The following is a 16,046-nucleotide window of genomic DNA, read 5'->3' as shown; positions in this document are numbered from 1 at the left end:
GAATTTGATACATGCATACAAGCTATTTTGATCATCACCTCCCATTTCTTCTTTTAACTCCTCCCAGGCCCACTGACTGTCTTTCCACCCTCTGCCAATTTCTCACCCTTTTTGCTGTTCTGCTGTTGATGTTTTCTGGTGGAGTGTAGCTTAGTTGGTGGAGCGCTTACTATGAATGCGCAAGGGCCTGGACCCGACCCCCAGCACTGTATAAAGCATGCAAGGTGGAACTAAGAAGACATGCATCTCAAGGTCATCCTCAGCTGTGTTCAAGACCAGCCTAGGATACATGAGACCATGTCTCAAAATAAATAAGTAAATAAATAAACCAATGGAAACAGCTGGTGAGATGGCTCTAGTGGTGGCAGCCATGCCACCAATCATGGCAGGCCAAGTTTTGTTACCAGAAATGACAGTGGAAAGGAAGAACTTGCCTTCAGAAGTTGTCCTCTGACCCCCATGTAAATATGTGATTGCTTGTCTTCTCCAAATAAAGAAACATAAATTTTTAATGAATTAACTTTTTTTTAAAGTATTGGTCTCTCTCTCTGTGTGTGTGTGTGTGTATGTGTGCTTGTGTCCATAGAGGTCAGAAGTAAAGAGTGCTGAGTGTGTATCTCAATGGTGAAGTGCTGGTGAGTAGGCTTGAGGGTGGGAACTAAGTTGTTGAAGGGATTTATGTCGCTGTGTATCAAGAATGTTGTGCTCTGTGACTCGTGTTCGGTGTCTGGTGGATGCCCCAGGAGAAGCATTAACAGTCAAGATGCTGGGGAAATCTGACTGACTCATGAGGTAGCCTCCTGCTCCTTCCTGATTCCAGTGTTCAGAAAAGCATCATGGGCAGAGAACCACAGCAGGCTGCTTGCAGAGAGACCCTCCAGGGTCTTTGCAGCTCAGCCTTGGTCGCCAGTGCTGCAGAGGTGGGTGAATGTCTCCATCCACACACATTGTCTGCAGACATCAAATGCCACAGCCTCACTTGAATATTTAATCCGTCACAAACACTGTTTATGGTCCTATCTACTCCTCTTCAAGAACATTATATACCTTAATTTTATTTGCTTTTTTCAGAAATTTCAAACAGATTAAAGGAGCTCAATTTTGCCTTTGAGAAGCCATGCTGGTTTAATTAGTCAATGTTTGCAAAGAATTTTCTTTTTAAAGGGAGAACATGATGTAAAGAAGAACACAGTGCACCAAAATATCTCCATACTATCCCCTTTATTTGCCATGCCTTTATTCTATGGAGACTAGTACTGTATCGTTTTGGTCACATGGGGTCAGAGAGTCACTTCAGTCCTTGGTGGCTCTAGGACCAAAACCCTCCGTTTCTTTTACAGGAGAGAATCCCCAGCCAACACAAAACAACCATCTCTCACAAATAACTGTGAGTCTTCCTGCTTCCTTTTCTTCCTTATGCAAATGTAAGTACCCACAATGCATTAGGCTCACTCTTCCTCCCTTCCCCACTCTGCTTTCCTTTCCTTCATTCTTTTGGTCTGTCTTACAAAACAGCTCACAGAAAATTGTTGGTGACAAAACTCTTCTCACACTCTGTTCTGTAGCTCCAAGCCACTGACCAATCATCGCTGTGTCAAAGGAAGGACATTCTCTAGTGTCACGTGTTCTGCTTCGAAGTTGGCACAGTTTGGGCATTTACAGCTACAGTGACTTCTCCCTTATTTCAGAGAGATGAGGTATATGGCATAGGAGCGATTTTGTGTATTTATTTTATATCAAAGCATTTCTCAAATATTGTTTGGGATTCTTTGCCTTTTCAAACAAAATTTAACTTAATCCCAGAAGGCCATCGGCCTGGATATCTCCTGCCTTCGGGTCCTCAAAAGCACTTGAGGTTGTCATGACTTGACCTGCTGCTTTGGTGTTTATAGAATTACCAGGTTTACTTTCTATCCTTCTCCAGGGCTTCTTGTTGGCGGTCACTCTCCATCATCAATGTTCCGGCCTGAGCCTATAATCCTACTTCCCCATACTGCCTCTAAGTGTCTGATGGCTCAGAGGATTAAATTCCTTAGAATTAGGTTTATGGGAGGAATGTGTTGGTTGTGTGCATAATCTCAATGCTAGGGTGCTGGATGCCAGTTTGGGTTAAATGGTGAGACCCTCTCTTAAAAAAAAAAAAAAAAGTTAAAAAAATTAAGTAGGTGCCTGCTTGCTAGGTGCGTGCTTATCTAGTATGCACGAAACGCAGGATGGGTTGTGGAGATGCCCGCCTGTAATTCCAGCACGGGAGAGGTAGAAATGCAAAGATTACAAGTTCAAGGGGAGCATATTCCATCTCATAGTGAGTTCAAGGTCAGCCTGGGATTGATGAGACCTTGTTGCAAAATAAGTAAATAAATAACAATAAAACAAAAACAATCAGGCTTTGCTGGGGAGCTGAGATGGTTTTGTCTGAGCCCATGGTCCAGGTAGCATCCTCCTCCTCCTTTTCCAGTTACAGCTGAATGGGGTGAGCTGTATAGAATAAGAGACTCTCCGTGAGGCGCTGCCTGCCCCTGGATGTGAAAGCGCTTCACACTTTTGATACAGGGACCTGCCTACAGTCCTATGCTCTAGGAGCCTTCCATGCAGAAGGTGTTACTATCTACTTGTTGAATAAACAGCTCCAGCTGTTTTTCAGGCTGTTAGGTATTTTAGAAAATTATGGGTTTAAAAATGTTTTGAGACACAAAAATGTACCCTGTTAGAAAGATATGAATTTATAACCAGGCTTCCTGGAAAACTTTTAAGTTCATTGTGACCTAGAAAATGTTTAATAAACATCAGCCTCCCTTTCCCTCCTCCCAGAATGCTTCACCTGGAGGATTTCAAGAAGTCAAATAACCACCTGCTGTCACTTCCCATTTACTGTCCCTGTGCCTCTAATCTCTTAAAGGTGAGAGCCCAACCTATTCCTGTGCACCTTTACTTGTTTAAAGAGAAAAGAAGGAGCTACACAGGTGGCTCAGCTGTTAAAAGCACTGGCTTCTCTTCCAGAGAACTAAGGTTCGATTCCCAGGCTCATAGCTATTTGTAACTTCAGTCCTAAGGGATTTGACACCCTCTTCTGGCCCCTGTAGGCATGTGTCACACATGCATGCATTACAGGCCAAACACCCATACACAAAATAAAAGCATTTATGTATTTGTTTATTTATTTACTTATTTATTTATTTTAAAAAGGCTTAAGAAAGAGAGAGAAAATGCAGAATTGGGTGCGTGAGATCCAAGGAGATGCCCCCCTTCACTTTTCAAGAGAAATATCTTGGCAGATACCACTTTTGTTATATTTTAAAATCTTTGTTCTTTTCATCATCAGGCTAACAAATTAGTTCTTCACTAGTCCATATTAAGGAGGTCACTCTGAAATATGGAAGGATAAAAAAAAGAAATGTGCAACTATCCCTTAGAATTGGGTAATTCCGAGGGAGTCACTGGAGCGCCTTGATTACCACCACCACAGGTTTTGGTGCTGGTTGGCTCTGGTTGGCTCTGGTCTATAACATTCTTTAACTTAGACTATGGACAAATGGCTAAGCCTCAGTTTCTCCTCCATAATTATGGGTTTTCCGTTACCTACTGAAGCATAGCAAAGACACCCAAGGCTTAGCAGTTTAAAGCAACTACCACTATATATTTTCTCAAGTCTGTGCTTTGGACAGGGTTCAGCATCAATGGTTCGCACCAAGATCTCTCATAAAGCTACCATGAGTATCACATGGCCTTACAAGCTCACCTCCCTGCTCACTGATATTTATATCAATTTCCAAGCACTGTACTGTCTCCTGTAGTCTCCTTTCCCCAAGGCTGACTTCCTTTCTGCAGGGCAGGTGGGTTCAGAAACTGAGCACATTGCTTTAAAGCCCCCAAGGAGCGCAAGACCACTTCCATATAATTTGTTGAATACGGCGTATGACAAAGCTACCGAAAATTAGCAAAGAGGGGATAGACCATAGCTCTTTATGGCAACACATTTATGGCTAGGAGAGTTTATTGAGATTATGCCCGTCTTTAATCTTGGATGCTCATTATTATGTGGTGTTCAAACCACCAACCTTCACTACCCATTCCCAGGACCAGACATTTATCCTGGCTGGCTCCTGATTCTTTCTTGGTATCTCTTGTTCTAGCTACAGGAGATGCACAAATAAGGACACTGATGTCAAATATTTATTAACAGTGTTCACCATCTGCCAGGCATCATTTAAAGCACTTTATTTTAGTTATCCAATACTTACAGGTGCTACATACAGCTAAACTTTTTCAGACAAAACACTGAGGCACAGAGAAAGAATGTAACTGTTTAAGGATGAGTGTCTAATAAATGGAGCTGGGAGTTTCACGCATGAATTATGTAACCTGATTGTCTACAGAGTCCATATTTGCTCCATTTCTTTGGTTTTGTTCCATTTAAAGAAGAAGAAGAAGAAAAAAAAAAAAAAAAAAGAGGGCTGAGGAGATGGCTCAGCAGGTAAGAACACTGACTGCTCTTCTGAAGGTCCTGAATTCAAATCCCAGCAACCACATGGTGGCTCACAACCACCCACAATGGGATCTGACGCCCTCTTCTGGTGTGTCTGAAGACAGCAACAGTGTACTTAGTTATAATAACAAATAAATCTTTGGGCCTGAGCAAGTGGGGCTGACCTGAGCAAGCAGAGGTCCTAAAATTCAATTCCCAACAACCACATGAAGGCTCACAACCATCAGTACAGCTACTCATATACGTAAAATAAATAAATAAATCTTTAAAAATAAGACAGGGTCTTTCTCTGACAGACAATTTAAATAACATAAAAAATAAAAAAATAAAAAATGAACCTATAGAGTTACTGAGCAGTATCACTGTAAAAATTTTTTTAAATTGAATGTTTCATATTCAAACTATTAATTCACTACTGACCAAACTTAGTTCCTTGATACAATGTGCAAGGCTAAGAACAATGGAACCAATTGCTTCACATGTAAGTATACTAATCCAGAGTTTGGCTTTCTGCACATTGGCTGGTCCTTAAGGGGAAAGAGGACAGGAATACCTGGATGGATGGCTACATTCTCCATTTTAGATGTTCAGTAGAAGCTTGTGGTTCATTTATTTTTCTGTTACCTCAGTGACTTCCTGCAGGATGGGGGCATTAGTAGCTAGACAAGATCAAGCTGTTCCCCCTTACAACTTTGCAGGTGAAATTTTGTACAAATGCCAGTTATCCTGGTTGCTAATTAATTATATTGAGTACCCTACTCACAGAAAGACTTCCTTTTTGCTTGCCTCATCTTCTCAGATGCAATGAACTTCTGTCTCTTATTTCTTCTGGAAATAAAAGGGAGAGGGGTGCTCAGCACCATCTTCACCCTGCTTTCTAATGCCCTGAGTGAGAGAACATGGGCAGAGGCACAGACTATGAAAGGCATCCCCATGGCTCAGGTCAAAGAATATTTAATTCATTTCTGCAGCATCATCTCACCCTATCCCAAAGAGTGCATTCTCTTGCCAACTCTACAAAGCTTGGGCAGAGATGAGAATGCAGCTTTGAGTCCGGGGGGTGGGGAGAACCAGGACTGCCGCCCAGAGGGCCCCCCCCCCACCCCGCTCGCTAACTAGTTGTCTAATCCTTAATAAATTGCTTTGTCTTTCTCGGCTCATTTTCCTCATCTGTCAAGTCAAATGAAGGTTCTGGAATGGATGATCTCTAAAAATCCTTCCAGCTCTACAGTTCTATTCTGGGTCTCTCTGCACCTGCAGACAGACATGTGGGGGCAGGAAGGGCACTGGGAGGGAGAAGAATGTAAGCAGGGGAGTAAAACACTTTCACCTGGAGCAGCCCTATGTCCTCATGTGTGCTGCACAGCACAAGCTTGTCACAGATTATCCAAATAATTGAGCGGACCCCCTCCCCTTTCTTTTGCCAATGGACACACAGCTTTCATTTGGCTGGGAGCAGCAGCTGCTTTTCTGAAATTTCCATCCAGGGCTTCCATCCTCCACTGTGTCCTCTGGGAAACCTGTCATGGTTTTTCTGGATGGATGCCCACAGAATTTTAAACCAGAGAGAGAGAGAGAGAGAGAGAGAGAGAGAGAGAGAGAGAGAGAGAGAGAAGAGGCAGAGTAGAGAGGAAAGAGGAGACAAGGGACAAGGGGCGAGGAGGCACAGAACACTGTACATAACAAAAAGCAAGTGTACTTGGCAGTTTATGATTGACTTTTATTTAATTTTGTTATGTCAAGTGCCTGGAGCCTAGATGGGCATCTGGCAACAGTGTCTTTAGTATTTCCAGAATGGAGCTATGATTAAAGCCAGCTGATTGGTTTGTTCTAGATCATGTAGAAGACAGTTTGCATGTGTGCTGGAGACCTCCTGAGTGCTACATTGCTTTTGACATTTCCAGACCTTGATAAATCTCCACATCATCAAATCAGATAGAAAGTCCCACTGACTTCCTTTTTTCAAGCAAGCATTTGTAGATTCAATAAACACTGAATGGTGGTGTTGTGTCTCTGCCCTCGGAACTGACTTTAAACGGTACAATTTTTTCAATAAAGTTGTTAAAAGATTTGCCCCCTCCTTAGCCAGTAGAAATGTGAATTCCTGAACTTTGATCCCAGACAGTCATCAGACAACTTTAAGACATAGAGAACTGCACCCCAAATCAGGTTGGTGCAGGATGATGGGCTTCTAGGAAATGCTCCTGGCTAGTAATAAATAGCATGGCCAGAAGCAAGATTTTGTGTTTCTGCATCCATCTCGTGTTATTTGGGCATGAAATGAAAACAAATGCCAAATACTCAAAATGTTTTAGTATTAACATTAAGGGCATGGCCATGTGTCTCTTTGAGCACTATGATCCCTTGGGAGATTCCCGGGTAAACTCAAAGCAGGGAGTAGCTGGGAACTAAGTCAGAGCCCCGACCTGGAATACCAGAGAGAAGTTCAAATTCTGTATTCACTAACTTGAGGTTTGGACAAGTAATTGAAGGTCCTCTACTCATTTAGCCCTAACCTGGGATGTTTCCTTCCCAAGAAAGGGGTTAAGAATATTAAATGTGTTTAGACACCCAATATGAGTGTGCTCAAAACAAACGATCAGCTGCTCCTGGGTTCACGTGAAGGGGCAGGGCCAGCTCCCAAGAAATCTGAAAGAAATGGTGAGCTGGCCACTTTTATGTTTTAAAAAGACTTCTTTCCAGGCCTCCCGGTAACTAGGAGGCTGCAGAGTCCCAAGGCCTAGGGGCCTGGAACCATCTACGGTGGCTGAGTTCTATCTGGACTGTTGTTGAGGTATCAATAACATCTTCAAGGTTTTAAAAGTCAGAGTGGGGACTCCCACTTGCCGCTAAGCAGGAGTCTGGACACTTCACGCTGGTTATTCCATTCTGTCTACCGCCTGGTGTGTGTGTGTGTGTGTGTGTGTGTGTGTGTGTGTGTGTGTGTGTGTGTTTGGGCTGGAATTCCGGACCTGCACCCGGGGCAGTACTTCCGACGGATCTCAGCAAGGGCATCCATCCGAAGTCTCAGGAATCCTTCTTCACAGGTGTAGTCGTTGGGGCCAAGGCGGTGGGCGCGGGCTTGCGGTACTTATCATCGAGTCGGGCGGGCTGGCTTTCCAAGGAGAGACCCTTTTCTTCTTTCCACTTCCTTGCGTTCCTGCCGGGTAGAAGTTCTAGGCACTTGAGGGTTGGGTCTCACGGAGGCGTCCCGCCTGAGGACAGCTCCCGCAGAGATCTATATCTTTGGGTTCTCAATCTGTTCCCGGGATACTCCCGCTCAGTGAACATCACTCAATATAATCATCCCAAGTATCCCCAATCATATAAAGTCAATGCCCCGAGGTCTGCCTGGGTGCCACAGAAACTCTGGGAACAGACCAAACGCGGTTGCCCCTAAGAGACCGGCCGGAGGTTGCTGAGAGAGGAGCGCTATTACCCGGCTCGGCCCACCCCCTCCACGTTCAGCAGTCTCGAGGGACCGCGGTGGTGGCCGGGAGGTGACAGCCGGACTGTGGGGCGGGCGCAGAGCCCCTCGGAGGCCGCCACACACACTCGCTGTCCTCCCCACTCACTCTGTGCCTCCCACCCTCTCGCCCAGACCCCCGCCCCTCCCCCGCCCGCCTCCGCCCCATTCTTGGAATTGTGTGGAAAAATTCTCAGCCAAACCTCCCACCTCTCCTCGCCTCCCCCCCCACCCTTTTAAAAACCCCCTTTCCTCCGCGGCCCCTGCACTCTTTGTGAATGAGGGCCGGGAACACGGCCCTTCCCCCGCCCAGGAGCCACGCCAGACCGCCGCACTCAGAGGACTGTTTGTTAATAGTCCAATTAGATAATTGCCATCTTTCACTCCTTTTGCTCCGCATTTCCCATAAAGGAATGAATGGGGAGAGCGGCGTGGAGAGGGCTTCTGCCCCGGCAAGGTGACGAGAAGGGCTGGAGCAAGCTCCTTGCACAAGGCCATGCGCTTGAATTGAATCATTGTGGCCTAATCAATGCTGTTATTGGATTACTGGCTGTTGCTTTTCTCAAAGACATTGTAGCAAGACAATGAAATAGCTAGGGGGAAACTTTTTTTTTTTTGAAGCAGATCTCACAGTTGAGATTTTTTGCTCTCTCTCTCTCTCTCTCTCTCTCTCTCTCTCTCTCTCTCTCTCTCGTATTCCTCCCTCCCTCCACCCCCCCCCACTCTGAGTACAAAGCTGCCCTTTGAATGGGCTGCCTCAGGGCTGCTGGAGGTGCAGGCATGAAAAAAATCCAATTGGGGCTACAGGAAGAGGGGCGGCAGTTTAAGATGGCTGTCAGCGTCGAGGTGTGTTAAGGAGTCTCTTGGGGAAAAAGCTCGGCTTTTTTGGAGTGTGGGGGAGAGACTTTAGGGGGAAACTTTTCTCCTCCCCCCTTCTTTCCCCACCCAGAGGCAACTGCTTTCTTCAGCTACAGGGAGTGAGGGGGTAACCCCCAATCCGGCTCTATCTGGAGAGTCTAGAGGAACCCCCCTTTAGCCAGTATGTGAGCAGGACGGTCAAAGGCAAAGAGAAAGTTAATAATGCCTGCTAATGGTGTTAGCAATTCAGGATGAATCTTGTCAAAAGTTTTTCTGGAAGTGTGGGTCTTTGATTGTGTTTCCCGAAAGCAAGACCAATCATTTCCGTTTATTCACTGGCTAAACCCCTACTTGATTGGGGACAAGGACAGAAACCATCCATTACGATCTGATATATTATCCAAACAATTTAGTGTATTCGTGAGGTAACTGAAACGTGGGGGCTGCGAAATTACCCGTAATCAATTGCAACAGCGAGTGTGCGTCCCCCCCGGGTGTCGGACAACCACAACTCGGCCGTCTCAGTAACAGGCGGAGCCGCAGCGTTTTGGAGTTGCGCTGTTCGCTACCTGATAGCCAGGCTGGGGACACTGGACGTGCTCAAAGGACGCGGACGCTGACAAGGCGGCCTCGCCACTGCTCTACCGGGATCCTGGACAAGACCCGCCGCCTCTCTACCAGCGCGCCACTCTTCTGTCTGCGCTGACCCTCCGCGGTCGCCGAAGCCACCCCGCGGGGACATTCATTCTGGAGGGCGACCGAGCTTAGGTGCTGCGTTGTAGGGGTTTTGTCCCCTTCTGCTTCTTCTTTTCCTACCCTCCTTCTTTTCTGTGTTTTTTGTTTTTTGTTTTTGTTTGTTTTTTCTTTTTGCCTATGTTCGGGAAACCAGACAAAATGGACGTCCGGTGCCACTCGGACACCGAGGCCGCCAGGGTCTCGAAGAACGCGCACAAGGAAAGCCGGGAGATCAAGGGCGCCGAGGGGAGCCTTCCGGCCGCCTTCCTCAAGGAGCCGCAGGGCGCCTTTTCCGGGTCTGGCGCTTCGGAAGATTGTAACAAAAGTAAATCCAATTCCTCAGCGGACCCAGATTACTGTCGCCGGATCCTAGTCCGAGGTAGGGATGGGCAGGGCTTTGGGACGCGTTCTTTTCGGGGTAATTCCCCTGCCGCAGCTTCGCGTCGCCGCCTAGGGCTGGCGAGGACTTGGGAGAAAGTTGTTGTTGGCCCTTTCTTTCTTGGGTCCGGTCGGTCGCGGGGACCTGTGTCTGGGGCTCCTCTCAAAGCGCTCTTTCTGGGCCCTAGCAGCCCGGAGGGGCCCCGCAGCACGGCTGCGGGGAGGAACCCAGACCGTGGCTGTGCACCGGCCACCAAGCTGGGGCTCGGACCCAGCTCCTCCAGGGGAACGTGCGCGCGTCCTCCGGCCTGCAGGCGTCTGCGCCATGGAGGGCAGAGCGCACCCGATGGAGCAGTGGGCTAGGACCCGTAGCCTCCCGCCGCCGGTCAGCGCCTGCCAGTTAGCTGGTGGGGCTAAGGGCCCTGGCGCTGCGCTCTTGGCCTGGCCTCAGTGGCCTAGAGAGACCGCCGACCTGGGTCGCAGGGCTGTGGATGCCGCCTCTTAGCTTCGCTCGTCCTCGCTCAAGGAGCGGTGTGCGCTCCTCCCGGGCATTGGTGGCGCCGAGGCCCAGCTTCAGCCGGCGCCGCCCCCGCTAGCAGATAGCCAGGCCCCGCAAGCCGACATTCAGTCCCTCCTCCTTCCGCTGTCTGGACTGGAGAGGGCCGGAGACCCGGGGTAGGGGTGGGGACCACAGGAGTGCAGACTGCCCTGCAATTTGGGACCACACTGGGGGTGGGGTTACCAGTAAGAGCCCCTTTGGGTTACTGGGGACTCGGATCACACACCAGAGGCCCCCTAGGCCGGAAGGAGCATTTACCTATTTGGAATTCAGTTTTGTTTTTTGTTCTTGTTTTTTAATTGTTTGTTTGTTTGTTTGTTTTTTCCTCCTCCGGTGTCTGGGAGAACTCTTCAAAGACAGTCTGGTTATTCTCCCAGTTAACAGTATGAAGTTAGCCCCCTTGGCCTCCACACACCCAGAAAGTCTCAGCTTTATGACTGCGGCCACCCCATACACTGGCAGCAGCCTACCGGAGACTTGTTCCTAGCTAGCTCGGGTCAAGGAGGCAGAGAAAACCGGGGGCGGGAGTTCTGGTGGCTGACATCTACCCTTTCCTAGATGCCAAGGGATCTATCCGAGAAATCATCCTGCCCAAGGGCTTGGACCTGGACCGGCCCAAGAGGACACGCACGTCCTTCACCGCGGAGCAGCTCTACAGGCTGGAGATGGAGTTCCAGCGTTGCCAATACGTGGTGGGCCGGGAGAGAACCGAGTTGGCTCGGCAGCTCAATCTCTCTGAGACCCAGGTACCCAGCTGCCAGGTGCTCACACCACCAGGCTTCCTCTCCCCCTCCCCAGCATGGCAGCTTGCCTTTCCTCACAATATACCTAGCTTTGGACCAAACCTCCCAGGGACGTGGAGGAAACGGAATGAATGGGGACCAAGGTCTTAGGCTCCCTCCTCTTTATTAAACTGTCGTGTCCTCTCCTTGCTCACAAATCTGCCAGTCTTATTTCTGCATACCTTGGCTTGGCCCAGGGGCCCCCTATTCTGTCCTTCTGGAATTCTTTTTGCCTCTTAGGAATTTTTGGATGGCTTCAGATTTTTAAAAGGCTGTTTTCCCCCGTTTGGATACATACCATCTTGGCTATATTCCCAGTAACACCCCATTTTGGGGCTTTTAGCTTTCCTCAGCACCTAGATCAATTCTGCAGGAATTAGATAGCAGTGCCAACTCTCAGAAACCTGCCTGTGCAAATCTAGCCGCCCCCACCCCTTAAACAGCCAGTCAGAGCACTCTGGGATCCTAAGAGCCACTGTCCTCCGTGCCAATGGCAGGGCGGGTCAGTCGGATGGGCAGCAAATCTGGTGACTTGGGTGCCCACCCTGTGTATTCTGTTTTTTGCATTTTTGGTCCTCTCCTTACCATAAAGTCCCATGCTGCTTTGCAGTTGACCCTGTGTGAGCTAAGGGCCCAGAGTGCTAGAGGGAGGTTTTTGCCCCTTCCGGGTTGTTGAGGGGTTGGTCGGTTCTCTTTCTAGTTTCTTTCCCCATGCCCAGCCCTGAAGCAGGTGGAGAACGTTTTAGGCCTAAAATCTGGACCGAATACTGAGAGCTGAGGGCAGAACAGATGGGGAAAACTGAGTTTAAGTTGGCATCGTAACCCCCCCCCTTTTTTTTTAATTGTGTCAACTCCGTTTAGCTTTCAAAACCTAAATAGGATGGGTTTTCCATACAGCCACTACCCTCCCTTCTAGGCCAGAAGCAGAAAGAGGAGGGGGGGGTTGGAATTTATTTGCTCTTCCCCAGCCTCCTATCTTCCTCCCATGATTCCAAAGTTTCCAAGAGTGCAGTGGAGGGCGGTATAAATTAAAAGAAACATTTAGACCTTTCAAACCAGCTAGTAGAGAAAGGTGGTGGAGAAAGCTGCACAGACATCTGCTTTCCACTCCGACCTTGCCTGTCTGCAGCTGTCTTTCGACTAACAAGCAGGGAGCAGTTCCTCGGGGCCTCTAAGAGCCGCAAGTAGATTTTCTGGTGCTAAATTTGAACTCACTAGTCTAGGATCTGAATCTAGGAAGCCCGAGACACTGTTCTCCAGCCACTTCAGCTTTCTGCACAGCTTTTAAGCTCTCAGCCTGTGCTGATTCTCCAGTTTGTGAACCCAAAACTCTTCCATGGGTACCGCAGCAACACACTGAAATACCTCTATCTTTCTTTCCAAGTGGCGTGGATATTTTTACTACTTTGCTTTTGTACCCCGCGCTGGCCTGGGCCTGCTTGCATGACCCGGAAGCGTAGTCCAGTGGAGTGGTGTCCCCCTCGTGGTGGCTGTTGCTCCGCTAGCCTTTAGCTGATTAGGAGCTGAGACCCTTTGCTGCGGGGTGGGGCTGCGGCGAGGGCTGAGGTTGGGGGAGGGTCTCACACACCCTCCCGCCCCCCAAACCCTGCAGCTTTTGACCCTGCTTTTTCCTGTTGCTCTCTCCCACTTTTCCTCCTGCCTCTCTGCGCGCAGGTGAAGGTCTGGTTCCAGAATCGGCGTACTAAGCAGAAAAAGGACCAGGGCAAGGACTCGGAGCTGCGCTCGGTGGTGTCGGAGACCGCCGCCACGTGCAGCGTGCTGCGGCTCTTGGAGCAAGGTCGCCTGTTGTCGCCTCCCGGGCTGCCCGCCTTGCTGCCGCCCTGTGCCACTGGCGCTCTAGGCTCGGCGTTGCGCGGGCCCAGCCTCCCGGCCCTGGGTGCAGGCGCTGCCGCGGGCTCCGCCGCCGCCGCTGCCGCCGCCGCCGCTGCTCCGGGTCCCGCGGGCGCGGCGTCCCAGCACCAGCCGGCCGTGGGCGGCGCTCCCGGCCCAGGGCCTGCAGGGCCGGGAGGACTGCACGCGGGAGCACCGACTGCCAGCCACGGTCTCTTCAGTCTGCCGGTGCCGTCGCTGTTAGGCTCTGTTGCCAGCCGCCTGTCCTCCGCCCCGTTGACGATGGCTGGTTCGCTAGCCGGGAATTTGCAAGAACTCTCAGCCCGTTACCTGAGCTCCTCGGCCTTCGAGCCTTACTCCCGGACCAACAATAAAGAAGGGGCCGAGAAAAAAGCGCTGGACTGATTTTAAATGTTACCCTGTATTTATATTTATAACATCTCTTGTGGTGGTATTTATGAACTCGCCTGCGTTAGGCGCCCAGTGCTCCTGCGCTGGCCTTCCTGGCCCCCACTAGGTTTCTGACGCACCCTACCCTATCCCGCACCCCACCCACCCTGCGCAGGCTACTGGTTTCAACTCACTCGGGCTGTTTTGTTCTCTCTACTTTTCCTCTCTCCCTCTAACCCGGCTTCTTTCTGAATCCAGGAATGATCCAAAGAATTGGGGAGAAATACCCGAATTAGCCAACCCCCACCCTGCTAGCCAGGGAAGGAACAGACTGAGCCTAAGTCCAGGTCCTGACACCTGCTCTGGATAGGGGCACTGCACAGTGCTCCTATGAATATTTGCAAGAGGAACTATGTTTGTAGGGCGCCAGGGACCGAAAAGGCTTCTTGGTTTTTAAGACCTAAATAGAAGGGCCTATGCCCTCTTGTCAGAGAAACCAGGGCTTTGGGAGAATTCCTGGCCCCGATTTTTAGACCTCTCAGGATAATTGGTGCATACTCAGCTCCTGTCTAGAACAGAGTTGATGGGTTTTATTCCCTTTAGGAAGATTATTGCAGGCTCCCCGACCCCCCAGAAACGATCAAGCAAACGTCCTGTTAGGCAAAGGTGGTAATAAATTTGATCTAACAGCAATAAAGCAAGAGTAATTTTACATAAAACCAGATGAAGTGTTACCTGTTTTTAAATACTCATACATAGTTGAGTTGGCAAGATGTACGAAAATCGGGCTAGAGGACGCACTAAGTGCGAAATTAAAATCTCTCGAGTGCTGTGACTTTAGGTAGGAAGTTAAAGAGGAAACGCCAAGAAAAGCCAATGACAGAAGATTGGGGATCTTTTCTCGGACTGTTCAGGGCGGTGGCCCACAGCTTCCTGCTCCTCGCAGGAGAGAGCGCGGTGGCCGGTGTCAGTCTCCTGTCACAGGAGCTTCTTTCTAGAGGCTCTCCGAAGCGAAGCTACAGCAGAGTAGCCGGGGTTGGAAGTAAATCGGCCCGCATTATATTTGCTTCGGCTTCTAAACCCCTCTATCTACAAAGGTTTTTCACCAAGCAGGAAGGGCCGGAATTTTCGAGCAGTTGCTTTTTTGGAGGACAGGTTAGGGTGCCCGGCTTGGCCTTCACTGGTCCTAGTTTCTTGGTGCCAGTGGTTCCTTGTATGGCAGACAGGACAAGCACTTCCTCTCCCTTCTCAACCCTAGGGTGTCAGACATCCCATCCCAAGTTAAAACCCTTACCACCACGCGGGTGCAGCCCCAGCCCTCGCAGCAAGGGCAGCCCCCAGAGCCATCACCACTCGCAATTTAACCAAAACCACAGGCCCAGAGAGCGAGGTGCGAGGTGCCTCAGTATCTAGAATGTATTCACCTATCTGAAACAAGCTCAAAACATTTTAAAGAACAAAGTAACTTTATTGTAAATTATTTACATCCGAAGTATTTTTCATCTTTCTTTTTCCCATTTCTTGTTCTCTCTCTCTCTCTCTCTCTCTCTCTCTCTCTCTCTCTCTCTCTCTCTCTCTCTCCCCCTCCCTCTCCGCAAATAGCAAAGAAAATAACAAATGATTCAAACGCGGGTAGGTGTCACTGAATCCTGGCTACTAATTGTGTTTTGGACGTCTTGGCTCTTTGGATGTTTTTGTATTTATGTGGTGAGAGTGAAATATATATATCTATGATGATAAAGTGTATTTTTGTCTTATATTTGAAAGATTCAAAAATCACACACATACCCACCCCCATCCCCTCCAAAAAGCAGAAGGCCCAGCAAATGGTGAGTCTCAGGGTTAGGGTTTGAATCCAGAAGTGCAGGGAGGGGTGGGCACATCCTGTGGCACCAGAGTTGAGGGTGGGTTTGGGGAGGGTGTTGTTTTGTTCTTAAGGAGACCTGCATTTTTTTTTTTTTTTTTTTTTTTGGCTTCCCACTTCTTTGTCCAGAAGTATGGGTTCCTGGGGGGGGTCATCCTCTGTGTCCTGCACAAGTTTCTGTCTCCTAATGTTCTCTGTGTTTCTAGAGTTTTCAGCTGCATCTACTTTGGGATTTTGTGAAAATACGAGGTCCTGAACAAACTAAATTTTAATTAATTTCTTTCGACTTAAATTTCTCTTGACTGTTAAACAAAACCTTTTTAGGGGAAAAGAAAATGAACTAGATATTAATTTCTCTCTGTGTTCAAGTGTGGGTCTCCTTCATCCTTCCCCCAGGACATAGGTTGTGGCAGTCTGGACTTGGGGGAAGGTGGGAGTGCCTTGGAAAATGGTGGCAGTGGACGTGACTTCCTCAAAAGCTCAAGCGGTGGACACAGGGTGGCATCTTTACAAGTGGGTGTCACTAGTGTTCAGACCACAGTTCCTGGATGTTGCAAGCCAGTCCCTGAACCTCAGTTCATATGCTGTGTCTATATTCCCCAGTGGAAGAATTCAAAGGCAGGGAGAGATGTCAGCATGGACAACAGATCCTTGAAGTGACTAGGAAGGCCTGGGGG

General features: G+C 48.8%; 1 protein-coding gene across 1 annotated transcript; it reads left to right on the top strand.

The window, feature by feature from the left end:
• The first annotated feature begins 9,479 nt into the window (after positions 1-9,479).
• On the top strand, positions 9,480-15,241 carry Vax1 (ventral anterior homeobox 1). The gene is made up of 3 exons (XM_021209916.2): positions 9,480-9,924; positions 11,041-11,228; positions 12,939-15,241. The coding sequence occupies exons 1-3, from the start codon at positions 9,684-9,686 to the stop codon at positions 13,518-13,520; spliced, it is 1,011 nt and encodes a 336-aa protein (XP_021065575.1). The 5' UTR covers positions 9,480-9,683; the 3' UTR covers positions 13,521-15,241.
• The last annotated feature ends 805 nt before the right edge of the window (positions 15,242-16,046 follow it).

The sequence above is a fragment of the Mus pahari genome, chromosome 1 (genome assembly GCF_900095145.1).
Source record: "Mus pahari chromosome 1, PAHARI_EIJ_v1.1, whole genome shotgun sequence".
Taxonomy (NCBI): Eukaryota; Metazoa; Chordata; class Mammalia; order Rodentia; family Muridae; genus Mus; species Mus pahari.
This window is presented reverse-complemented; position numbering and strand designations above follow the sequence as displayed.

Excerpts from the sequence above, each read along its gene's own strand:
- Vax1 (XM_021209916.2), top strand. The coding sequence starts at position 9,684 with ATGTTCGGGAAACCAGACAAAATGGACGTCCGGTGCCACTCGGACACC. Across the intron at positions 9,925-11,040 it reads TCGCCGGATCCTAGTCCGAG|ATGCCAAGGGATCTATCCGA; the intron begins GTAGGGATGGGC and ends ACCCTTTCCTAG. Across the intron at positions 11,229-12,938 it reads TCAATCTCTCTGAGACCCAG|GTGAAGGTCTGGTTCCAGAA; the intron begins GTACCCAGCTGC and ends CTCTGCGCGCAG.